The sequence below is a fragment of the Cydia pomonella genome, chromosome 28 (assembly GCF_033807575.1).
Source record: "Cydia pomonella isolate Wapato2018A chromosome 28, ilCydPomo1, whole genome shotgun sequence".
Taxonomy (NCBI): domain Eukaryota; kingdom Metazoa; phylum Arthropoda; class Insecta; order Lepidoptera; family Tortricidae; genus Cydia; species Cydia pomonella.
Genome location: NC_084730.1, coordinates 8832965 through 8860446, shown reverse-complemented (window position 1 = coordinate 8860446; position 27482 = coordinate 8832965). Strand labels below are relative to the sequence as shown.

The 27482-nt window shown below is 37.7% G+C and overlaps 1 protein-coding gene across 1 annotated transcript; it reads right to left on the bottom strand.

Moving 5' to 3' along the window:
* Nucleotides 1–304: 304 nt before the first annotated feature.
* Nucleotides 305–27141, bottom strand: LOC133533122 (peroxisomal biogenesis factor 19). Its single transcript, XM_061872081.1, has 8 exons — nucleotides 26972–27141; nucleotides 25680–25829; nucleotides 24816–24866; nucleotides 23762–23859; nucleotides 20082–20204; nucleotides 13344–13495; nucleotides 11657–11777; nucleotides 305–6368 (listed from the first exon to the last, which is right to left on the bottom strand). Exons 1-8 carry the CDS (start codon nucleotides 27033–27035, stop codon nucleotides 6267–6269), a joined length of 861 nt encoding a protein of 286 aa, XP_061728065.1. The 5' UTR covers nucleotides 27036–27141; the 3' UTR covers nucleotides 305–6266.
* Between the last annotated feature and the right edge of the window lie 341 nt (nucleotides 27142–27482).

The window sequence follows — 27482 nt, the reverse complement described above, 5'->3', positions numbered from 1 at the left end:
TCTAAAGAATTTTAGTATTTTATAGTTTTATTTTTTTATCATAGTTTTTTTTTGTGTAATTTGACATTTAGAGACAGTATACATCTCTAATAAAGTATTTATTATTTCATAGATTCGATATTTGTAATTGTTTTTTTTAATTTATTGTTTTTAAAAATGGACATGTAAAAGTGCCCCTGTGGCCTATTTGCTGAATAAATGTTTGATATTTGATATTTGAGTAAGACTGACATTCGATTGTCAGTTTTGAACTGTCAGCCTGGTAAAGGGTTAAAGTTAATAAAGATAAAAATAAAACAACCAGTCAACTAAACAAATTTAATTATAATTTAATAACGCAACTATACAATATGTGCATAAATAAAATTAAACACGGACGGGCATCCGTTAGCTTCACAAACAAATAATATACAATAATTGTGACATTCTCAGAAAAAAGGTACCACAATGACTGTTGGCTAAGTGTGATAAAAAAAATCATTATGTTGATAGCGCTCGACGTGGCATAAATAAGAACTGTCGCACAGCTATTTTGCATGTGTCAACTGTCTAATAACTATATAGGTATGTCACATAGCCGCTTGGCAGGCGCCAGAGTCGCACACATAGCCAATAAGAATGAATTCTAGTGCAATTTTTATAATATTAGCGCCTTATACTTAACATAGTTACCTTTTACTTGAAAACGTCACAAATGTCAATAACAGTACAAAACGACAATATTGTTATTTCTTGAGTTCGAGTTTCAATTCGAATACTCTTACACAAACTGGAGGCAAATTCGACATGTGTAAGGACAACCAGTGACATTGCTATTATACGGCGATGTCACAAACGAACTGTCAATTGTATGCGACGCGGTCTTATTGTTACAATGTCGTAAATATGTACACAAGAATCGTATCGATTTCTGTACATACAATTTATAAAATGAAATTAGTAGTAAGGTCAATGTGGGTAAGACCGGCATGTAAAAGTTATTTCAGGGAAGACACGTCGCTCAGACACAAACAGAATAGTACATTACGATACAAGTGCGAAAAATAGGAAATTCGAAACGAGTGGCGATAAATTAAAACACGACCGAAGGGAGTGTTTTAAATCGACACGAGTTGCGAATTACCTATTCGCACATGTATCGTACAACGTTTTACAGTACATATGGCCCTTTAAATGTTCGACACAGTAACATAATATGCTACTTCTCGCACTAGTGCTATAAAGTAGCCCCATATGTACTGTAAAGGAAGAGTTTCAATCCTTCTGCTCTACCATAGAGAAATAAGAATGCAGTTTTGGGACCAAAACGCTTATTATTTTCGTAGTCGACATCTAGCATCGAGTAGCGGAATTATCTGTACCGCTAATTGGCACTAGATGTTTCTAGATTCGCGACTGACGAAAATTGTATTTCTCAACAATTTACAACGAATATTACAAGCAGAAGGAGTTGAAAATAGAGTTCCGGTTAATCCGGTTATAATATTAGCTGAAAATTGTTGAGCATTAGACCTTTGGTTCGTCGCGACATCTATTGTCAAGTTTAACGCTAGATGTCGACTACGAAACTAATAAGCGTTTTGGTAAGAAAACTGATGTATGGAGTATCTGTACAAACACAAGAGTTAAAACCGTCGAAAAAGCCTGTAGACGGTCTTTACCCATACTTGGTAAAAATTTAACGAACAGCCATACTCTGCATAGTGACTTTATAGGTCATACTGAACAACTTTTATTATGGGATCAATGTCAAAATCCCAAAAAAAAAATGCCTGTCCCATAAAAGTCAGCGGCATCACATCAGCCGATACATATTTTTTATACTACGTCGGTGGCAAACAAGCATACGGCCCGCCTGATGGTAAGCAGTCTCCGTAGCCCATGTACGACTGCAACTCCAGAGGAGTTACAAGCGCGTTGCCGACCCTAAACCTGCCCCCCCTCGTTGAGCTCAACGTTTTGTTGTATATGTATGAAATAGTAAAAAAAGGCATTGGTCCCGTACTACATAGAGTATGGGTGGTGGTAAAAAATTCCCCCTGTGTACGGTGGAGTAGCCACATTAACCTTAACAGATATTAACCTAATCGTAGGGTAGATATTAACATAGTCGTAAAGGTTGAAAACCACCAAATTAAAACCATCTTAAACAGCTTATTATACATTTTTAAAATAATATAGTTGCCCAATATACTGTTATTAATTAATTAATAGAAAATAATCACTGCAAGTATTGACGATTTATTTTACATAATTTAAACTTGATTTTTTAATGTAAAATTTACATTTTTTGATCATCTCGTCTATATGCGACTTACAGTAGTTGAATATATCTGTGCGACCGGATACCCAAAAACATCTAAACACAAATATTAAGGCGTTCGATCATGTTCAGATATTTTTGAGCGTCACTCTTTACATTTTAATAGCGATGTGAGTCGCGGTCTTGAATATGTATACAATGTATACACATTTTTGACTTTAACTATATAATATTGTGATGTGAAATTGTATAGGTAATTATTATTCTTTAAAGTCTTTGGCACTAAAAATTAAATGTCAAAAGCAATTTTAACCATTAAATACTACCACCAATATAATAAAATAAATCTACTGAGGTTTTTTATAAAAATTCGTTAAAGTTAAATTAAATTAACGAATGATTACAATTTAATATTAATTGATATTCTGGTGCACCTATAGTTGATCAAGTTTTTTTTTATAAATATATAATAATTGTTACAGGACAATCTTACTTAAATCGACCTAGTCCAAGAACTAGATGACATTAGGTATACAAGGTGTTTATTAAGTCACCTGCAATAATTTACGGGGTGAATATATAGGTCATACTGAGAAACTTTCACTATGGGACCAACCCCAACAACAATAACACGGTTTACGAGCAAGTGTGATGAAAATATACTGAAAACAATAAAACATGTTTTGCGCTCTTGAGCCATTATTTTGAAAAGCATGGTGCAATCGGGTAATACCGAATGTCAAAACCCTAGGATCATTCTGAAAACTCATAGTGCGTTTTTGAGTTTTTTTTGAGTGATTCTCGGGTCCGATATACGAAATTACCCGAAATGGTATAATTTCGTAATAATCGCAAATGTAGGCACAGTTAAGGTATTAAATATCATTATGGACAAAGTGACAAAATATATACACACTACCTTAATATACATATAGGCAATAAGGTCGTGTATACATATTTTTGGCACTTTGTCCGTATCGATATTTAATACCTTGACTGTACCTATCTAATTTTCAATTAGAAATACACATCTATAGTTACACCAGTCAACGCCTCACTTTATAGGAATTCTATAAAAACACACACCGTTTGAACCATATCATACATTTTATATTCTGTTTTTTTATTCCGTAGACTAAAATGACATTTCATGTGGTACTAAGAAATGTCATGTCTTATATATGAAACGTCATTCTAGTCTACGAAATAAAAAAACAGACCTTAGTCTGTGTAATCCGATCAACGAGGTCACCTGCAGAGATCAATTTTTAACTGATTTCTTTTCTAATATTGTCACATACAAGTGAGAAACGACTTTTAAATCTTACATAACTCAGCGTAAAGCAAAACTCATAGCCCAGACGTTAAAATTGCATGACAGAATTAGATTTTTTCGAAAAATCGTAAAGCTTGAGGTTTTTCGAAAAAAACTAAATAAATATAAAAACAGTCACGTTATTTTGATGCTGACATACAACGCACATACATTGAAGTTAGAACCTTTGAACTGGAAAGGGAAAAATACTTTTTTCGAATGTTTGTTTCACTTAGAAGAGATTTTTGGAGACTTAACCCGCGTAGGACGTGAAAATAGGGTTACAAGTTTCAACAAATTCTAAACGGTCCTCGTTGATCGCGGTACAAACACAACTTAACATACTCACTAAGCACCAATAGTTGTGACACTGAATACATACAAATTATGACAATTTGTTTTTTCTTACCACAAATGTAAGAACACACAGTAGCAAATGGACGCCTCGAGTTTTAGAACACATACGTGATTTTTTTTAATACCACGTCTGTGGCAAACAGTCATAAGACCCGCCTGATGGGAAGCGGTCACCGTAACCTATGGACGCCTGCAACTCCAGGGGGTTTTACATGCGCGTTGCCGACCTTTTAAAAACCTGTACACTTCATTTTTGAAGAACCCCATACTGTAGCCCCTCTGGAAAACCTCGTAAAAAATTAAATAAAAAGTATGTTAAACTGTCATAATTTATAGTCATACAGTTTACTTTTATAACAATATGGCTTCTACATTAGTTCACTAAAAGTATAATAAATATAATATATATTATATACTTTTTACATACTAACATTACGATCGATATACTGTCAACACGCACATTTCAAAATGGTACGTTGGGTTAAGTGCGGACTATTTTTGTATACTTTATCTCCAATGAAATCAGGGTTTTTAAAGGTAAATATTAGAGATGCAACGAATATTCGGCCATTATTCGGTATCCGGCCTATTCGGCCACAATATCACTATTCGGCCGGATACCGAATAGTGGAATAGTATTCGGCCGGATACCGAATAGTACGTTAACACGTAGATAACGGTAAACGAGGGGTAAAAAAGTAACAAACTACACGTAATCAATTATTAAGATCAGTATAATCTTTCAGAGGTAGTCTTTCTTATATTCGTAGATAGTACAAAAACATGAGAAAAATAATACTTTTTTTTACACACGACGAAAAGTAATGCTCCGCAATGTCCGCAGACCGCAATTCAATACGCACTGCGTGCAGAATAAGCGCAATATCTATCAAAGACTGCCTACAGCGAGAAACAAGTTGCATCTTGCACAGCGCGCGCAAATTTACTTCATTTTAGGTAAAATTTCTAACCAAATATTCGGCTATTCGGCCGTTGGCTCCGCCGGATATTCGGTATTCGGCCAAGCCACAATTCGTTGCATCTCTAGTAAATATACATTCAGTGAGTAGTGGCGTATATATTACGTTAAATGTATTGTGTGTATATGAAACAGGTTTTACTGAATTTACGATACATTCCCCCGTACTTATTTACATTGTGTTATAAGACTGTTTCGTTCTGATCTTTTTTACACGCGTAAAAGCTGTTTTTTTGGAAGCGCGTTTAGATACGTATAGGCGTCTTTTGCGATATGTAGCGCGTAAGGCGAAATTTCCGTATACGCGCAGAATATAAACACTAATGCGAAAATTGCGAAACCGTTATTAGGGTGCGTTTCCACCAGAAATGTGCTAGGATTAGTAGAGAGGGATATGTTTGTTATGAACTAATAGAATAGGGTTGTTTCCATCTACAAATCTTAGGGCAGAATTGTATCCCAATAAATTGTTTTGGATTATAAGAACATGTTAAACTACTTTTAGGGGACCTGTAATGACCATATTTTTGTAAATATTGAATTTAAAATAACTTTTAGCACACGTCACGTGACCAAACTCGAAACGTCATTGAAGATTCTGATGACGTCACAACTCTCGGATTGACACTGTTGACAGTTAGGCGATAAACAACAAATGACAAATGTCAGTTGACAGTTCGTATCTTCTACGTGTGTATGTAGTTATGTGTCAAACCGTAAACTGTGACGTCACACAATTTTCAAAGAGCGGTTTGGGCGCGAAAGCATCTGTCAAAATATATTTTGTTAATTTAACATATTTAAAGCCGTTTTTAGTATAAAAGTTGAATTTTAGGGCAACTTTTAGTTAATATAGAACGTAATACAAGCCTTTCAAAAAATTGGAAACAACCCTATTACTAATAATTAGTAATTTAAATAAATAAAAAAAATGACCTGCTTTTTTATTTCTTTTGTTTGAATTTTTTTGTTTATATTTAGTTTTATATATAGATAATAGTATAGTATCATTTCTAATTGTATTTAATAGGTTTTTTATACTTAGTGGCAAACAAGCATACGGCCCGTCTGATGATAAGCAGTCTCCATAGCCTACGTACGCCTGCAACTCTACAGTTTTTTATGATTTATTTATATTGCTTGTGAAATGATAATTGACATAGAATTACTTCATTGACGTATCCTCGCTCAGCGTGAAAGATTCTATAGGTTATTAAACACATTTCTGGTGGATACCCATAGCTTACGTTTGCCTTAGTCTTTTATGCCATAAATGTGAAAGTTGTCAGTATACCGCGTGTCGTCATCGACCTGTCATCATATGTCATGTCATGTCACGTCACGTCACGTCACTACATGAGCCTGCACTGCGCGTTGTCGGGCGCGGCCAGGCCGGGCGGCGGCGCGCCCAGCTCGCCCACCAGCTCGGTGGGCGGCTGGCCTAAGTCTTGCATCTGGAACAAAACATTATAATAATAATAAATAAATAATAGTATTTTATGCAACAGTTGTATAAGAAGGGTCAAAAAAGCCGAGTGGCGTGAGTTACAATGTGAGCCGGAGCCGAAGGCGTAGGCGAACATTGTAAAGGAATACGCCACGAGAATTTTTTGACCTACTTATACAACGTTGCATACAATATTTTTCCTACGAGTCAACAAAAATAAATCTTAATTTAGGTAAACAAATTACAGCAAAAGTATATAGCCAAGACGCGCGAGCATACCTTGTGACGCGCCCGGCCCGCCCCGGGCCGCGGCCGGCCGGTCGGCGACACCTCCTCGTAACTCATGAGGCCCTGGTACTTGCTACTTGCTAAATTAATTTTTTGGACAGTTTTTTTCTCAATTTTGGCCACCGTAGCCTACGGAGACTAACAAGCAACGCTAAGCGGTCTTCGTAGTCTATGGGTGTTGCTATATTACGGGTGTCACATGCGTGTTTCTGACTTATGAAGTAATTATTTTTACTATGCAACCAAATGAATATTTTGTAAGTTGGCAGCAATGCACTTAGTTTAAAACTGTATTCGTTTTGGTTTTGTTGGGTTGGTAGCCATTAATTGCAGTAACGTTATAGCGATTAAAAGCACAAGTGCTGTTATGAGGAATAGACAATATAGACTTTTCTTGAAACCTTTTATGTATGTTCTTATATTCGTGTTAATGAATGCATAAATGACAGATAACAGTAGAGGAGTAGGAAAAGATTTTAACAGTTCATTCCGGATCGTATTTAGAGACAAAAAAATATCAAAAACTTTTTAATTTTATTCGCCTAGTTTCAGAGTTAATACCAATTCAAAAAAATATATTTTTTTTATTGTGTTTCAGTGCATAACGCCTTTTTTATGGCGACGTCGCCACTATGGGACGTCTAGTTTAGACGTCCTTATTGACAGATATCAAAGTAACAAGGAACACTATGAATAGAGTAGTTTTTACGAAAAAAAAAATGTAGTATTTACTTATTATACAAGAACATGTACTTATTTTAATTTAATATATTATTATTTAAATTTTAGAATGCTATTTAATTTAATTTTAATTTAATTTAATTTTTTATGTAATGTAATTATGTGTAAATGTATAATTTATATGGAAATAATTTTCTGAATTAAATTTCATTCATTCATTCATTATGTATAAAAAAAGTTAAAAAAAAAACGAAAAAAATTTTTTTTGGACGAATTGACATATATTGTATAACATTTTTTCCTTATGACCTTAGGAATACGTGGCAAAAAAAACCGATTCCTCGCGGGCACCTTGTATACAAAAACAATGCCACTTTTTATTATATGACCTTTTTGGCCACTTTTGTATTATTTTGTGTAACGACCGGTCTGACCTAGTGGGTAGTGACCCTGCTTATGAAGCCGATGGCCCTGGGTTCGAATCCCGGTAAGGGCATTTATTCGTGTGATGATCACGGATATTTGTTCCTGTATCTTGGGTGTTTTCTATGTATTTAAGTTTATAAAAGCCTTATTGAGCTTACTGTGGGATTTAGTCAACTTAAGTAACAATGTCCTACAATATTTATTTACAGTACATATGGTGCTCCTTTCCCGCACACGTGCGGTAATGAGCACTTTCCGTGCATATATCGAAACAGCCATATGTACTGTAAATAAATAAATAATAAAATATCTTTATTTCGAAGATCAGGCTTCATAGTTAAAACTAAACAAACAAACTTAAAACTAAAGGTTAGTGTTATCGGCACATTTAACATTGCTTAATAATTCTCACTCAATCAATGTGGGCTAGTTGCTACCCCTTTAATTTGCCCAATCCAATGAGCGAGGATTGGGCTATCATATTTGTTAGCAATAGCATTCAGAATACTGTTGGGACTGCTTCTAACTCGACCTAGCAGAGATACTATCTTCTTGCGCATGATTGCCGGAAAACAGTCTGTTCTAGCTTCGCAAAACATGCCAGATGCACTACATCTACTAGGTAAGCCCAACAGCATTCTGAATGCATTGTTGTACTGCACTTTTAGTGCATTAAAGGCTCGCTTCGTATAGTTAACCCACAGGCCGCTCGAGTAAAAGGATTGGCAATATGCTCTAAAGAGCGTTACCTTGACATTACTGGAGCATCGAGCAAACCTGCGGGCCAACATATTTCCCCGAACCGCCAATGCCCTGCGTTCTCGTTCAATATCCTGGTCATCCTTGAGATCATTGGTGATAATATGACCAAGATATTTAAACTTGTCCACATATGCCAGAGTCATGCCATTAAGTATAACAGGTTGTGTGTGGCAAAGCTTGATTTTTCTTGCCTTAAAAACCATGACTTCACTTTTCTTAGTGTTGTATTCGAGTCCATGCGATTTGGCAAACGTCTCGCAAATATACAGCAACCTAGCAAGCGCGCCGACAGCCGGCGCCAGCAGCACCATATCATCTGCGTAACTGATGTTATTGGCAGACACGCCATCAATGTAACATCCCGCATGGATACTGCTGAGGCCCGCTATCAGCTCATTTACATACAGGTTGAATAATTTGGGAGACGTTATTCCACCTTGCCTTACCCCACACTCCAGTCTGTAAAACGTTGTACGATACACGTACAAACAGGTAATTCGCAAGTCGCGTCGATTTAAAACACTCCCTCCGGTCGTGTTTGAATGTATCACCACTTGTTGCGAATTTCTTATTTTTTGCACTTGTATCGTTAATAACTAAATTATTAATATTTTTTCTCAAAGCTATACAAAAACCAGTATAGATGAGAGATTTTTTTTGCCACTTTTTATAATGTGACCTTTTTGCCACTTTTGAGTTATTTCTAGTCAGGATCGCGAGCCCTTTTCATCCCTATGTTCTATAGGGAGCGTGTATGAACTATAGGAGGCAGCACAGGAGCCGTCAGATTTTTGGCGCGAGGCGTAAATGTGATGTTTTTTGTTCCGATGTAGCCCACAAGATGGCAGACCCTCCAACGCGCACGGTCCCTATAGGGGTGGCCAACAGGTCGATCGCGACTGTTAGTCCAGTCGATCGTGGCAAGGCAAAAAATATAAATACGTAGACCAGTTTCATTTAAGGTTTCAAGAAGTATGTAATTGGTAGATCGCACAGGGTTTCGTTAGTAAACAGGAGATCTTGGGTCTAATCAAGTTGGCCACCCCTGTTAGAGAAGAAAAAAAGTGTCCCAAAATTTCCATACATTTTTAAAATTTTCCTTTTTGTTACTAAATTAGAAACACGTTTTAACAACAACATTTCTTACAGCATACCAAAAACAACTAATGAATTGTTATTGTCTACCAGGCACCGGTTTTTTTTAATACTACGTCATTGGCAAACAAGCATACGACCCGCCTGATGGTAAGCAGTCTCCGTAGCCTATGTACGCCTGCAACTCCAGAGGAGTCACATGCGCGTTGCCGACCCTAACACTTCGCATCCTCGTTATTTGGCTGCTGTTTTCTGTAAGGTGGAGGTACTTCCCCAGTTGGGCTCTGCTCTAGATCTGGAATGACATCCACTGGCTGTGCCCTACCACACAAAGCGAGATGACATTCACAGTGCCCATACCTCTCTTTTTTGGACGTGGTTTACAGATGTAACCGGGTACAGGTTGGGTAACAACTATATTTTTCCCTTTTTGACATGGCACTTTGGCTATCGAAATGAGTACCTAAGTACGAGGTGCGGTCCAAAAATTTCTGGCTGGAGAAATTTGGTGGCTTAAAAAAAAATAAAAAATATGTCATCGCGATTGTCATTTATTCTGCTTTTTCGTGTAACGTTTTGGGATTTCTGTTGGTTGTTGTTTTGATTTCACGGCGTTTTAACGATAGTAAGTCGAAGAATTTTCGAAATGTTCAAATTGGAATATCGCTCCGTGATCAAATTCCTGACAAAGGAAGGGGTCAGTCCGACCGATATAAAAAAAAGGTTAGATGCCGTGTACATGGATACTTCTCCGTCATTTTCCACGGTAAAAGAATGGAGTAAGCAGTTTCGTTTAGGGCGGGAGTCCATTGACGACGAACCTCGCTCCGGCCGGCCTGTGGAAGTACTCACCAAGGACTGTGCCAAATTAGTGGAAGAGGAAGTTCTGAGTGATCGAAGACTTAAGACTAAAGAAATAGCGGCAAGAACCGGGCTTTCGAAAACTTCAGTACTTAGGATTCTTCATGAACATCTTCACATGAATAAAGTTAGTGCTAGGTGGGTACCCAAACTTTTTTCGAGCTTGCAGCGAACTGAGCGAAAAGCGTGTTCTCAAGAAGTTTTAGATGCGTATAGGCGTTACGGAAAAAGTTATTTGGAGTCGATTGTTACGGGAGATGAAACCATGGTTTTATACTATGATCCTCTGTCGAAAAGGGAATCGATGGAGTGGCGCCGTCTTGGTGAAAGGCCGCCTAGAAAGGCCAAGGTAACGCAATCCACCAAAAAGATAATGGCAACGGTATTCTGGGATTGTCACGGAATACTAATGATTGATATAAAAGAAAGGAATACCACGGTAAACGGCACTTACTACGCCACCCTTATTGAGCAATTACGAGAGGCAATCAAGCAGAAGCGACGTGGAAAACTCAGTAGAGGTGTTCGGCTTCTCCACGATAATGCTCCCGTTCACATGACTATTATCTGTTCTCGAGACTTAAGGCAGACTTAAGGGGAAGACGATTTTCTTCGGATGATGAAGTAGCTCAAGCTGTTTTCGCCCATTTTGAGGACAAAACTCCAGAGTATTTTTTTAAGGGGATAGAAATGCTTATCACGAGATCTGCAAAGTGCGTTGAAATAGAGGGGGAATATATCGAAAAATAAAAAAGGTTTTGTAAATATATCTACTTGTTTTCTTTGTTAGGCCGGACACTTTTGGACCGCACCTCGTATACACCGTGGGGCAATTAAACCCGACAGATTTTAACCACGCATTCCTAAGGTCACAAGGAGCAAAATATGTTATACCAGGGATCGGAAACCGGTATTTTTTGTATGGGAACGAAAACGGTATTTTTTCGTTCTTTGTTAATTATTTCATTTCTAATCGGGCAATCTAATAATACGAAGTCGTTATCTAAAAACACAACCGAGTCCTATATTTGGAGTATAAAATAAACCGAAATATATGTTTATTTCAAAGTTTTTCCAAAAAACCGGTTCCGATCCCTGTGTTAAATGTTTTGGCCAAATTCGTTAAAAACTAATATTTTTTATTAAATTCAGTAAGGAGTTTACAGTTAAGTTGAAAGCTACCTTTTGCATCAGCTCCAGGACCACTTCGAACCGTTTCCTCTTGACGTCTTCAGGGTCCGTCTCCTGCTCCGGTTCCAGCTCAGCGCAGACCTGCTGCATCAGCTCCTGCTGCCGACAGTACCTGTCAAGAAAATAGTTTTTTTTAAATTACTTACAATTTATAATTAAGTGAATAATTAGAAATTACTTAACATTGTCCTTTTCTGCCTGAAACACCGGAAATCCTAGCTCAGGCAAATCTTTTTTCTCTAAAAACAATCTTTAGTCTTTAAGGCAACCACTGTACAATACTTTTTCAATAAATTATTTGTATATATATAGGTATACAAATACAAATAATACACAAGCCTTATTAACCTTACTGTTGGACTAGGTTAATTTGTAAAATCTAGATTTTTAACGAGCTGTAGCTGCTGTATTCACTTCTGGAATTCAAAGATTTTTAAACTCAAAAAAAAAAAAAAAAAATCAAAATGCCCATCTGTCGTATAGTCTGTTCTTATATTCCGTAGACTACAATGACAACCACAAATGTCAAACGTAGAAATAATGTGACCAGCTTAAAACAAATAGTGCTGATCTTTGATTTCGGTTTGTGAATAACCGATAAATATTAAAATAATTTTAGATTCAAAATAAACAATTAATGAAATCTACTCACTACATGAAAGGAAGTAAACAATAAATAATATAATTTGACGACCGGTTTGGCCTAGTGGGTAGTGACCCTGCCTACGAAGCTGATGGTCCCGGGTTCAAGTCCTGGTAAGGGCATTTATTCGTGTGATGAGTATGGCTATTTGTTCCTGAGTCATGGGTGTTTTCTATGTATTTAAGTATTTATAAATATTTATATATTATATATATCGTTGTCTAAGTACCCTCAACACAAGCCTTATTGAGCTTACTGTGGGACTTAGTCAATTTGTGTAATAATGTCCTATAATATTTATTTATTTATTTATTTAAATAAAATCTACTCACTACTAATCCACTCAAACATTTAAAAATTGAATTATGAGCTTCGAGGTGACTGTTAATCTTACAATAAAATTGCTTTTAAATATTAGAAATATTGTGTTTAGACCTGGATACAAACTTTCTAAATGCCTCAAAATGGTGTTACATGCCTATATAAGTAACTCCCAATAGTTTATTTTCGGTTAGCACCGGTTGTAGCACATCACTATTTATAAGACGTAAAAAACCAGCAACACATGAAATGTCATTTTAGTCTACGGGATAAAAAAATAGACTATAGTCATCCTGGGGCACTTTTCCCTTATTCTCCTCAAGCCAGGCGGGGTACTTGTGTACTAACTCCTTTAAGGAGGGGTAGACCTCCTTAGAGAGGAGGAATATGTTGTTCCTGAAATATAACAATTCAAAATGGCCACCTGTCGTATTCATCTTGGGGCACTTTCCCCTTGTTCTCCTCGAGCCAGGCGGGGTACTTGTGTACTAACTCCTTTAAGGAGGGGTAGACCTCCTTAGAGAGGAGGAATATGTTGTTCCTGAAATATAACAATTCAAAATGCCCACCTGTCGTAGTCATCCTGGGGCACTTTCCCCTTGTTCTCCTCGAGCCAGGCGGGGTACTTGTGTACTAACTCCTTTAAGGAGGGGTAGACCTCCTTAGAGAGGAGGAATATGTTGTTCCTGAAATATAACAATTCAAAATGCCCACCTGTCGTAGTCATCCTGAGGCACTTTCCCCTTGTTCTCCTCGAGCCAGGCGGGGTACTTGTCCACCAACTCCTTCAAGGAGGGGTAGAGGACCTCCTTAGATAGGAGCGACTGCATCATCCCTTGCATGAAGGGGAGGAACATGTTACCTTCCTGGAATATATGAAACATGGAATCAAATTTTATTTGTCTGATGAACACAGATATTTGTACAAGCTTTTCTTAGTTTGGGGTTACGTTGTGTAAGATTCTCCCCAAATATTTATTTATTTAAAATTACATTGTGCTAAATTATACCTCACATGTTGAATCCCATGACAGGTCATTTATGTATAGAATAGAATAGAAATTTATTAGCTTAAGACGACCAGTTTGGCCTAGTGGGTAGTGACCCTGCCTACGAAGCCGATGGTCCCGGGTTCAAATCCTGGTAAGGGCATTTATTCGTGTGATTTGCATGGATATTTGTTCCTGAGTCATGGGTGTTTTCTATGTATTTAAGTATTTATAAATATTTATATATTATATATATCGTTGTCTAAGTACCCTCAACACAAGCCTTATTGAGCTTACTGTGGGACTTAGTCAATTATCGCTTTTTTCAAATTTTTAGCTGTCAACTGCTGTCAGATAATTTTCCGTAAATATTTATTTATTAAATTCAAATGAGATGAAAACAGTTTATTTTGTGTATATTTTTATAAATAAACGCCACGGACAGTAACGTTTCGATCTTCAGTGGTTATTTGAAGTGATACAGCTATTAGTGGTTATATGGTGGCGATGCGATGACACCATTCATCATCACGATTCAGTAATTTGTGTTTCGTAATGTAAAGTACAGTATGGTTTTGTTAACATGGTGATAGCTTCCACCTGTTGCAATGTCCTTCCATCAGAAGTATAGAAAGAAAAGCAAAATATACCACGGGGATGACAGACTTCAATGCAAATATCTTAAGGATATTAAAGCGTTTGCGAAGGTACGGTGCTGTGCTTCATCTACAATTATGGTGTTTCCCCTCAAGTATAGTACATCGCATGAACGTACGACCTTGCTTTTTGCATGTCCTTAATCGTGTAAGTTGACTGTAACCAAATTGTTTCCCAGCCGCTATACATGAATGACGTTTATTGTGTACAGTGACTGCTGTGTTTGTTTTACATTAACGTTAATAACAATTATAGGTTAAGGTATTTACTATATTTACAATAACTTTTATATGCCACCTGTACAAAACCCTTTAAATGCCGCCCCTAACCCGACGCCTGCATCAATCCCGACCGATTGTCCTTACTGCCCCCAAGGCCGCCAATTTAAGGGACAAAAAGGCCTCAACATTCACATCAGCCGTGCCCACGCTGACTTGGCCACCGGGAGCACGCCGCCCGTATGCCCCAACTCGATAACACACCCTGTAGGAGCCACAACCTCGGCAACTGCCCCTGATCAAACTTCAAAATTAGAAGATTTACCTGTCTTAAAAGCAAATGTACGTGTACTTAAACACATACCCAAGGGAGCCAGAAACCTTGCCGCTGGTAAGCTATGCGACATAATAGGCAATTGTTTGCGCACAAACTGTGTTGAAGATTGGTTTTCCTTGCTCTCATTTTCATTCTCAGCCTTAAGAGTGCCTGAGAGCAGGGGAAACAAATCTTTAACCACCAAAGTAAAAGACAATATTGACACTATTGACAGTTCAATCTTATATTTCTCTGAAAACATTAACCATAATTTAAGCCCGAAATACAGAGCTATTGAAACTAAAGTCCACGACGGTGATTTGAGGGGCGCGGTCCGTATGCTTCTATCCGACTCTGCACTTGCTCCTTCAAATGAGGCCACACTAACCACGTTACGTGAAAAGCACCCCTCCCCCTCTAGACAACTTTATTTACCTCCAGAACCAGACCAAAATAGCGCCTTTCTATCGGTGACTGTAGCTGACGTATCTAAAGCGCTACACTCCTTCTATAATGGCTCGGCAGCTGGATTAGATGGTTTACGCCCACAACATCTCAAAGAACTCACATCACAATCTGCGGGTAATAATGGAATTAGATTATTAGAGTCCTTAACCGACATGTGCAACTTCTTGTTAAAGGGTATGCTTAACCTGCAAGTAAGGCCCTACCTTTATGGTGCAAATTTATGTGCACTATTAAAGAAGGATGGCGGCATAAGGCCGATAGCGGTGGGCAGTGTTATCCGACGTCTTACTGCAAAGTTGTGTTGTTACGCTGTCAGGGATGATATGTCAAAATACCTGCAGCCAAAGCAGATAGGATTTGGAACAGCTAGAGGCTGTGAGGCAGCAATTCATGCCACTCGGTCCTTTGTTTTAGAACATGAAAACACTGAAAATGCACTCGTTAAAATTGATCTAAAAAATGCATTCAACTGTGTCGAAAGAGATAGCATATTAAAGGAGGTCCTTGAACTTGCACCACCTCTCTACCCCTATTTATACCAATGCTATTCCGACGCAACCAATCTTTACTTCAAAGAAAATATAGTGTTGTCACAAATCGGTGCCCAGCAGGGCGATCCTTTAGGTCCTCTGCTCTTTTGCTTGGCTATACATAAATCTATTACTACATTAAATTCTCCGCTCAATGTATGGTACCTTGACGATGGAGTTATCGGTGGAAGGCCCGAAACAATAATCGAGGACCTAAAGAACCTCATACCCACTTTCAAAGAACTTGGGCTAGAAGTAAACCCTACGAAATGCGAGCTCTTCTGTGGGTCTATGTCCGAATCTTCCTTTTCGGCTCTGCAAACACTATTGCCGGGAATCAAAAGACTTGACAAAGCATCTCTCTCCCTATTAGGTGCGCCCATTTTCCCCGAGGGTGTCAGTGCCGCCCTTCGAACTAAAAAGGATGCACTTGTGGCAGCTCGAAACCACTTGACCAATCTTTCATCTCATGTATCCATGACACTACTACGTCATTGTTTCGCCACACCCCGGATGACATATATCTTAAGGACGTCTCCCTCATGGCAATTCCCTGAATCAGCAAAAGAAATAGATCAAGAATTAAAGTCTACCTTGCAACTTATTTTAAACGTCGATCTAACGGACACACAGTGGATCCAGGCGAGCCTTCCCATACGACACGGCGGCCTTGGTATTCGTCGCGTCGAAGATATAGGACTCATTGCTTTTCTAGCGTCTGCACATGGAACCGTGGACCTTGTCACTCGAATATTAGCTCTTAATGGTGGCAACTCCCCGGTTCCATTTGTCTCAGAAGCCTTGGCAAAGTGGTCGGCATCTATGCCGGGTGACGCACGGCCTGACGACCCCGCTGTCCAAAGACAATGGGACGACATCTGGAGTAGAGATATATACAACTCGTTGCTTACTGATGCATCGGGTGTCGATCTGGCACGCCTTAAAGCTCTTGCACAGCCAGAGTCAGGGGCCTGGATGCATGCACTGCCCTCACCCCAGCTTGGTACACTGCTAGACAACGACTCGTTAAGAATAGCAGTGGCACTCCGGTTGGGGGCCAGTGTGTGCGAGTCTCATCGTTGCAGATGCGGAGCAATGGTAGAAGCCAACGGACACCATGGTCTGAGCTGCCAAAGGTGCGCGGGGCGATTTCCTAGACACCAATCGATCAACGAGATCATACGAAGGGCAATGGTGTCGGCTAGCGTGCCTTGCGTACTGGAGCCACCTGGCTTGAGTCGTGCAGATGGAAAAAGACCGGACGGACTGACCTTGATTCCATGGCGAAGGGGACGCTGTCTCTTGTGGGACGCGACTTGTGTAAGCACCTTTGCCGCGTCCCACTTGAGGCAAACCACACGGTGTGCTGGCTCAGCGGCGGAATCCGCCGCTAAGCTAAAGCACACTAAATACTCCGCCCTGGAATCAAGATACGATTTCGTACCGGTGGCAATAGAGACCGCGGGGCCCTGGGGCTCTGAGGCTCGCCGCCTGATTGCAGAACTGGGTCGGCGTCTTCGGGAGAGGGGCTGCGACCCTCGCTCTGGATCGTACCTGGTTCAACAGATCTCAATTGCAGTGCAGCGAGGAAATGCTGCAGGCATTATGGGTACTTTTGAGCCAGGTACGATGCAGGGTGGAGGCGCATATTAATATTGATGTTTGTTCGATTACACTATAGTTTTGATAATTTAAATTTAAGTTTGTTGAATTTTTATTAGTGACATTGAAATGAACTTTACATTTTGTTGAATAGAATAGTTTATTCATTATAAAAACACAATTTTTGTATTTGTGTACTAATGTCCTATAATATTTATTTATTATTTATTTAAGTAAGGTACATGAGACTACAAAACAAATTTATTATTACAGAAAACCGCAGCCAAATAACACTAGACCCTACTCATAGTGTTGTGTTCCTGCCGGTGAGTAAGGTTGCCAAAGCTCAACGAGGGTGCGGAGTGTTAGGGTCGGCAACGCGCATGTAACTCCTCTGTAGTTGCTGGCGTACATAGGCTACGGAGACTGCTTACCATCAGGCGGGCCGTATTCTTGTTTGCCACCGACGTGGTATAAAAAAAAAAGCACCACTGAAAAGATCTCCATTCAGCTTAATGTCAAGATACCACCCAACGATCTCGACGCTGGTCTTCCGTGGAACCCATTCCGAGAGAGCGCAACTACACGCTAAAGTACAAATTTTATATAAGTGTATGGGGGTCCAGGCGGGAGGAGAGATTGAAACAGCAGTACAATCAGTTGAATAATTCGCGGCCCGTCTTTGGAACGGACTTCCGTACGGCATCAAAAATGCTCAAAATAAGTTTGCATTTAAAAAATCCTTACGTGCTTTCTTTGCTAGCAGAATGAAAAAATAATAATGTATGGGTAAGCTCTAACCCCCTTATTAATAAACGTGTACTAAAGTTACGATGCCGCTAATCATCGTTTGTCCCTTTCCGACGTATTGGTATGATGGAAAGGGACAAACGATGATTAGCGGCATCGTAACTTTAGTACACGTTTATGAATAAGGGGGTATATGTTTTGTTGTTATTTATGTATATATTATAAGAAATATAAATAAAATGTTATTTATTGTTAGCTGAATGGAGAATATAAGTATGTATATTTATGTATGTATGTATTATGTATGTATGGTATGTTATTGTATTATATTTGGTTGTTGTTGTTAAAGTAGCACCGCCCACAATCTCTCTGCTTTGCCTAAAGGTTGACTGGTAGAGAATGCCTCATGGCATTAAGTCCACCTTTTGTACTATAAGGTTTTCTCTTGTGCAATAAAGATTAAATAAATAATGAATATTTATTATAATAATTCGCAGTCTTATATACTATTTACAAATTGTCTAGAAAACAGAAAAGTAGGTATCTGAGAATGGTAGAATGTAATCCACCCGCCGAAGTAAATCGCGCCTCTGACGAAAGCGATGGCATGTCTGCTATCCCGCTCTCCAGTGCCGGATACATGAAGTGGGTACTTGAAATTGCAGGAATTCAAGAGTACCCTTCCGTGGAGACGCCCTGTCTTCTATCTCGCTCCAACCGTGTCATAAATATACGCGCGCTGCCGGGCAGCCTCAGTAGCGTCCGGCCGTCGATGAGAGCGCATGGCCCATAAGTGTAAAAGTTTGAAGTAAATTTAACAAGGCTATAATTATTTATGTCTGGAATAGCCGCCACATAAAATGTTTGTAGACATTTTTTAGGAATTACAACACATTAATTTCATTAATTAGTTACCAGTGGAAGAAACCCCAATAAGCTATGTGGATGAATATATCTATCTCGGACAGTTAATGGCCACGAAAGACCCTATAGACAAAGAAATAGACAGAAGAGTAACAAACGGATGGAAAAGGTACTGGAACCTGAAAGAATTGATGAAAGACAAAAGTCGCCACATCGCAACAAAATCGAAACTGTTTAACACCTGCATTTTGCCAGTTCTAGTATATGGAAGCTAAACTTGTGTTTAAAGAACTTTATTTCTCAAAAGAAATTTTACATTTCACTTAATGAGAATATATACTAAATCAAAAGTAAATCAGTGAGCATCGCAAGTTATACAAAACAAACAAAAATAATAACTAATTGGACTAAGACTTTTTTGTCACAATAATTAATAGTAGCACACTGCAGGTAGCACTATAAAAGTCCAGAGACTTGGAGCTTAACAACAGAAAACACTGAAAAACTGGCCACTTGCCAACGAGCGATGGAAAGGAGTATGACAGGACTAAGGCGAGCAGACAATGTTAAAAACACCATCATCAGAAAGAAAACAAAAGTGCAGGACATAACCAGAAAGATCAAAAGGCAGAAGTGGAAATGGGCAGGTCACATAGTCCGAGGAAAAGACAAGTGGAGCAAAATAGTCAGCCTATGGTATTCACGAATAGGGAACAGAAAGCAATGCAGGCCCCAAAAAAGATGGGTTGACGACATAAGACAGGTGGCAGGTTTAACTTGGTGCAGAGTAGCCACAGACTGGAATGGAGAAGACTGGAGGAGGCCTTTGCCAATTGGCAACCAGATGAGCAACAGTGGAATAAGAACGAAATTTACGAGTATTGAACGGCATCTGTCAAAAAGGCTTATAATATAATAAAAAAAAAAGTTACCAAAAAACGGTAAAAACATTTTTATTTTTTAAATCAAGCCCAACCATTAATTATGATAATGACATTGTCACACTTTGTCACTGCAAATACCTTGTAAAGTTAGCATGGTACGATTCTAGGACTCACCTGGTTCTCTCCAAGGTTGAAGTTGCCGAACATATTGGCGAGGTCCTGGTCGCTGAAAGGCGTTTGTAGACCCTCAGAGTTTGAGCTCAGGTTCTGTAGGGTCTGGGAGATGGCTGCTGACACCTGTCAAATAAAAATAAAAAAACTATCATTAGAGTCATAACAACCCGCAGGCAAAAAGCCACTTACAACGGATTGAAGCCATGCTGTCATTTTAAAACAATATGTGCTTTCCATCAGAGAATGGTCTTCATGCTCCACCTGCAAGAAGAATATTTTTATCAGGATTTCTATTAGAATTTCATATGGAAACATCTTTATTGCACTTGAAGCATAAGGACACTTTTTTTTTTTAAATTTATTTAGAGAACAAACAGCCTTTTACAAATATGTCTAAGGTAAGTAAACTAAAAATAGGCCTAAAGTTTCCTACATTACTAAGAAAACTATTACATAGAAATGAAAATTACGCAATTATAAATTACCGGTTTAGTTGTGTACTACATGCAAGTAAGGTAAGAAAACATACAAAACTATGAAAAATATGACTGGAACCAAATTGATAAATTTCTAGAAAACAAAATTTGCCGAACTTTGTTCTTGAACACGGACAAACTATGAACAAAAATATCTATATCGTTAAGAGATTCATTATACAAATAACAAGTGCGTCTAAAGAAAGAGTTTTTAGCATACTGTGTGCCACAGGAGGAAATAGAAAATGTGGGTTTAGAACGTGAGTGGAACCGAGAGATTTTGAACGAAACGCTATCTAATATAACCGGCCAAGAGCATGTCGGGCCACGCTCAGTGTAGGGTTCCGTAGTTACTCTTCTGTCACAATAAGCTAACCTGGAGCTTAAAGTATAGTAAATTGTTAACCAAGGGATGAAACGGTACCTTTCACCTGAGTTAAACAAATAGGCAAATTTGCATAATCAGTACCTAATTAAAATAAGTCTTTTTACTATGAAGGGAAAACTTTTTGCGATAACTCAAAAACAGCTAAACTGATCATGTCCGCTATAGTTTTCATTTAATGTCTTTCTTAAGCTCTACTTCCACGATTTTTTTCATATTTTTTGGACCTATGGTTCAAAAGTTAGAGGGAGGGGGACACATTTTACTTTCCTTTCGGAGCGATTATCTCCGAATATATTCACTTTATCAAAAAATGTTTCTTGACCCCACACTCTAGGGTTGAAGCGAAAAAAAAAATTCACCCCCACTTTACGTGTAGGGAAGGTACCCTAAAAAAAATTAAATTTTTAGATTTTATTGTACGACTTTGTCGGCTTTATTGATTTATATATCCATGCCGAATTTCAGCTTTCTAGCACTAACGACCACGGAGCAAAGCCTCGGACAGACAGACAGACAGACAGACAGACAGACAGACAGACAGACAGACAGACAGACAGACAGACAGACAGACAGACAGACGGACATGGCGAAACTATAAGGGTTCCGTTTTATGCCATTTGGCTACGGAACCCTAAAAAGGTTAGAATCTATGTGATTTCTAATAATTTTAAATAAAAAATAAAACATCTTTACTTCTATGATGGAAAGCCACATACGCTTAAATTATTATTATTATTTAACAGGCAGCTTATAGCTGATACGTGCCGAGTCTGTTTTTAAGAGTTCACTGAGGGTGCACTGATTACGGATTCGGGCAAACTGTTCCACACTTTCACTACGCGGTTAGACAGGAAGTGCCGTCTTGGGTTGCTACTAATCTGCGTCCGTGTCAGCTTCAGAGAATGTCCTCTCAGCCTGTCACACATATTTACATGAACATTCAGGTAACATATATCTGTGTCGTTGTATCCAGTATCATTGTATTCCAAAATTTAAGAACGCGGAGACCTAATAGAGACGTACAAAATACTCTGGGGGCGTCCACAAATTACGTAACGCAAAATTCCAAATTTTTTGACCCCCCCCCCCCCTCCCTACATGTAACAGGACCGTCACGCTTATCTGGGACCCCCCCCCCTTCAATTCCGTTACGTAACAAGTGCTTTGTAAAAATCTTTAGGTTAATATTCAGAAAAGAAAGACAGGTGGTAGTATATATACTTTTTAATCAAAAATCTGTCTGTTTTAATAAATCATTAAACTGTGTTTTCAAGGAATCAAGAAATTTAATCATCTATGAACGGGTTTTGGTTCCATTTCTTAATACATTCTATTAAAGGTAAATCAGAATCGCTTTCACAATCGGTATCGGCTTCGGCGGCGATCCCATCTTCTGTGGATAATATTTTATAATAATACATAAAAAAGCAAAATTTTTTTTTTATGTATTATTATAAAATCGTGCGTGACGTAACGCAAACCTTGACTCCCCCCCTCCCCAACGTAACAGGACCGTAACGCTTGGCCTGACCCCCTCCCTCCCTCCAATTTGCGTTACGTAATTTGTGGACGCCCCCTCTCTGGGCACTATGACCTCAAGGATTTTCAAGAGATGATCAAGCGCAACAACAACAACCGTCTGAGAGGTCATCATTTAAAGCTAGAAAGGCATAGGTCTCACAGTAACCCATACAAACACTTTTTCAGCAATCGAGTGGTGAGGGCTTGGAACAAACTCCGAGATGTGGTTTTAGCACAAAATGTGAACCAGTTTAAAAATAAATTAGACAAGCATATTATATCTACTACTCCTTCATGATAACTATCTTTATGAATACTGGATACAGGTCATATCAGTTGTCAGGCAGGCAGTCTGCCTGCTTATTAAATAAATAAATAAATGAAATTAGAAGATAACTTCAACTGTGTAACGGCAGCTCGGTTCCAAAATTTATTTTTCAACCAATGAATGAATGTTATTGCAAGAACACAGTTGAATGAATGAAATGAATGAAATAGCCTTTATTTCAGACAAGTATTTTGTAAGTACATTTTGTTGTTAACATTATATATAAATAAATAAAATAAAATAAAAATCATTTATTTCAGACCTTGGTCCATACAGTGTTAGTTTGACTTACTCTAAAAAAAATATATATTATATTATTATTGAAATAAATATATATATACACCGTGTTTTTTTTGATTTGCGTTAATTACGAGGGTGCATTCCTGAGCTTAAATTAAGTTACTTTCTCAAAGACACCGATATTTTAATTAACTCCATTTCGGAGATAATCAATAATTAATTTTTATCTTATAAGGCCCTTACGAGCGTGTACACTTGCCTTAGGGAATGTTTACTTATTGATTAGTATTTAGTGCGAGTTCATACATTTGCTACTAAACGTAAGTACTATCTCGGACGATCGATGTTCGAAATGACATTGATATATCACAGTTTTCAATTGTTTGGTTGAGTTAAATGTAATGCCCGTGTTACAACAACGCTATATGCAACATTTAGTTACTTTTTATAAAAATAAAAGTATGTAGTAAAAAAAAACAAAAGATTTTTTTTTTAAATTAACTATGCCATTTAGTTTCCTTAAACATACTTACCGATACCCCGAAGTTAACGAAATTCATTAAAAACACGGTGTATATCTAATTTCCATCTGTATGCCTTTTGTAGGCAAAGGTCTCCCCTAACCGAACAGTTAAATTACATAAAATATAAATGATAACATTAAAAAAGCGTGTCTTACCTACAAACAACAATATTTATTTACAAGTGAAGCTTTCCTAAAGCGTACCTCGTCTATCTTGGCGGGGTCCGGCGCCGGCGCCGCCCCGCCCTCCGCGCCCCCCGCGCCCCCCGCGCCCACCGGCTGCAGCGCCGCGGCCGCCGCCTCTACAGATCACACACGTCTATCAAGACAAGTACATCGGTCACTAGATAAATAACTTACTTAACTTACTTTATAAATATTTATATATTATATATATCGTTGTCTAAGTACCCTCAACACAAGCCTTATTGAGCTTACTGTGGGGCTTAGTCAATTTGTGTAATAATGTCCTATAATATTTATTTTATTTATTTACTAGATAAGTTTTGCAACAGACAAATATGAAACAAACAGATGGCCTATCACATATACTTTTTAAAACTATATTTCCATAGACAAAGATTAGCTGGAAAACATTTACTTTCTTTTTAAATTTACTTATTAAATAATCTTAACTTTGTATGAAATTAAAATGTTGTATGAAATATGTCGTAAATCGCCCTTAGCCCACGCCGACGTTTTTATATACGCCGAAGTTTAAATCTATTTTTTAATAAATAAATTTAAAAATAAAGTAAATGTTTTCCGCCCAAACATTGTCTATGGAAATATAGTTTTAAATAATATATGTGATAGGCTACCTCATTGTTTCATATCTGTGTATTGCAAAACTTATCTAGTGACCTACGTACAATGGGACATCTTCAATAAATACAGCATTACTACTGCCCTGAGGGTGGGGGGGAAAAAGAGAAAAAGAGGACATCCACTAGACAGGTGGCAGGACCAAATGCCTATAATTATTGGCAAAATATAGCAATAGATTAAGTCAGATGGAAACAGCTGGAGGAAGCATTTACCCAGAACGGATCTGCAGTAGAACTAAAACATATGAGACTGTGTGATCTATAAAATTCTATGTAAAATAACGAAGCTGTAATAAAAAAATAAAGTACTGTCCAAGATGAGAAAGACTTAAAGCTTTTTCTTCAATACTGGAGAAGGACACAGGATACTTTTTATCATGGAAATCATTCCACCGAAACAGTCTCTAGTATTTAAAAAAGAAATCACTCACCAGCCATTTTAGAGAATGTCTGCGCTATCTGCTCCTGGCTGATTTCTTGCTCTGAAACAAAAGATTTTTTAATCATGAAATCATTTATATCTCAAGTAATTAATTATTTATTTATTATTTATAAAGCAGACAGGCAATTGCAGTGACTGATAATGCCTGTATCCAGAGTCAACTTAACAAAGTTTTCAGTGTTCATTAGAATTTGCATTGTTTTTGAATTTGAATTTATTTATTTTACATTTTTGGGTTTTAAATCATATATATCGATACATGTACATATACTCTGAATCTCTCTGGTAAGGGAGGCCCCATGTAAAAACCAGTGCCTTAGGATTAGTTGCCAAGCAAACTCCAGGATCCCATTAGCCGTGACAATAAGCCAAGACATGCCAGGAAGATTGTGAGGTCTACAGCTCAAAGACTCACTAGTTACTAGTATTTGTGGTTATAGTTAAGGGGGAATAACTCTAAGGGGGGGATTTAAATTAGAGGCTGTAGCTTTATTTGACATTCATAAGTGCATTGTAATATACCTACTTGAATAATAAACTATCTTTATCTTACAAACCGAACTAAATGACATATACAAACGAAAAAAGTGACCAAGGCCCCTAGTGTCCAATGCTGAAATCCAACCAGCATCTTCCATTTACGCGACAAATGCCTGAACTCACAGTGGTCATGGTGGCATGGGTCGAAATCTCCAGGTATATGACACATTTCCTGAAGGCTTGTGGCTCCCTTGGCTCACTTATGACTTCTGATGATGATGATGATGGCTTCTGGCTCACTAATGAGTTGAATTTCTTAGATAATCTTTATCTTTAGTCCTCTAGGCAACTAGAATTTATAAACTCTGCTTACGTTCACCAGGCACTCCACTGAAGCTTCCCAGTAATGCAGCCATATTGCTTTCAAACTGCGCCGCGGCCTCTTTAATAAACTCCTCACTCCACACCGGCTCCTGAGCCTCTCCGGCTGCAGCTGGCTTCTTCGTCATGTCTTGGAGAGCACCTGGAACAAATAATTGTTAACCAAGAGAAATTAATTAAATAGCCTAAAGAGTATGGTTCTAGTTAACACATTCACTGCCGGGAACCCACCTGGTGGGCGCTCGTGAACTTTGTTTAGAGGCCGGACAACCCGCTGGGCGGGTTGTTTTGTACGCAGCTATAGACCACCGGTTTCTGGGGTAGTGCGCCGTTTTTTGTCTGGCAGGGAATGTGTTAAAGTACTTATAAGTCAAACAAATGTAGCCACCACCATACAATTAAAAATATGTATCACTCTTAATCAAAAGGTAACTTATTGTCAGTATTGAGTTATAGCTACCAGCATATAGTTCAAAATATGCTCTTTTATATGCAAAAAGAATCAGGCCTCTAAGTTTCATACTTATTTTTCTATGTTTTTTTTTAAATTACCATGCAAATGTAGTTTTGAGATATTCGATTTTAAAGTTGGAAAGTTTAAAACACCAAGTTCTAGTGTGAAGTTATGAGATAGGTTTTAAAATGTTCTTTCATTATATCCCTAAACAAATAGCTGGGGCCACACAGAGCGAGCATATGCACGAGGCAATTTCCTCGTGCACAAACCGGTCAGTGTAGACATGTCTGGCCGAGGCAGGGTTTGCGTTTTCCTCGCCCGAGCGCGCCTAATAACATTAAATCTCTAATATTTAACATATAATTGACATACTATTAAATAAAGCACGAAGGGTATCGAAACTTGAAATATAAATAAAATATTTTTTATAGCTTAAAATGGACAAGTTCTCAGCTAACTTATATTGCCCGTGTATGTCTATAATGTAGGGATAATAATAAAAAACGTAACACAGCTACAATGTTAAATAAACTTTTTTTTACACAACCTACATCGTTTTTGTAAATCATACATAAAATCAACCTTGTATAATGATAATGACTAATTGTTTAAAAGTAAAACAATGTAAGAAAGGACAAAGTTAAAAACTTCTCAATGACGAAATTTCGTCATACTTCGTTTTGCGCACGTTGTCGTATTGACAAAGTTCAATAATGTACGTAATGCTCATTAATGTATGCAAATATTTAAGGCACAATGCAAACGGAAATAAAAATAAAGGTTATACTTATTAGGTAATAAATCACAAGATTATTTTAAGTACTTACTGTCGAGTAAATCGTCCAATTCGGGATCGACCTCCTTTTTAGTCGCATCTTTGTTGTCGGACATAATAAATTAGTAATTAAACTATTTAAATAAAATTTTATGAGAAAATTTTCACAAGACAGTCTAGTTTTTTGACGTTTATGAAAAATTATAGTTGGTATTCGGTATTTGAGTAAGGATCATAGAAAATAACCTTTGAGATGAATACAGTTATGCCAACGTAACTAGAAATTGAAATAATAGTTTGTAGAACTGCCCGATCTCTTATATAAAAAATATTAAGTATACAATTTATATTTAAATATAAGGATGTTTTACTATATAAATGTTTACGTTACAAGTAATTTACAATTATATACATTTTTTTCAAAATAATGTTATGTTGCTTACACTGCGATAGTAATGCACAGAAAAATGCCTTGTTGTGTTTTATCTATGGAGAAAATTTCGCTTAGCGTTTTGTTACTGCATTTATCCTGTATCATGTGACTAAAGCTTAAAATATAATTA

Coding starts and splice junctions, on each gene's coding strand:
- LOC133533122 (XM_061872081.1), bottom strand. CDS start 27,035: ATGTCCGACAACAAAGATGCGACTAAAAAGGAGGTCGATCCCGAATTG. Junction 25,830..26,971: donor ATTGGACGATTTACTCGACA/GTAAGTACTTAA, acceptor TATTTGTTCCAG/GTGCTCTCCAAGACATGACG. Junction 23,860..24,815: donor GACATTCTCTAAAATGGCTG/GTGAGTGATTTC, acceptor TGTGATCTGTAG/AGGCGGCGGCCGCGGCGCTG.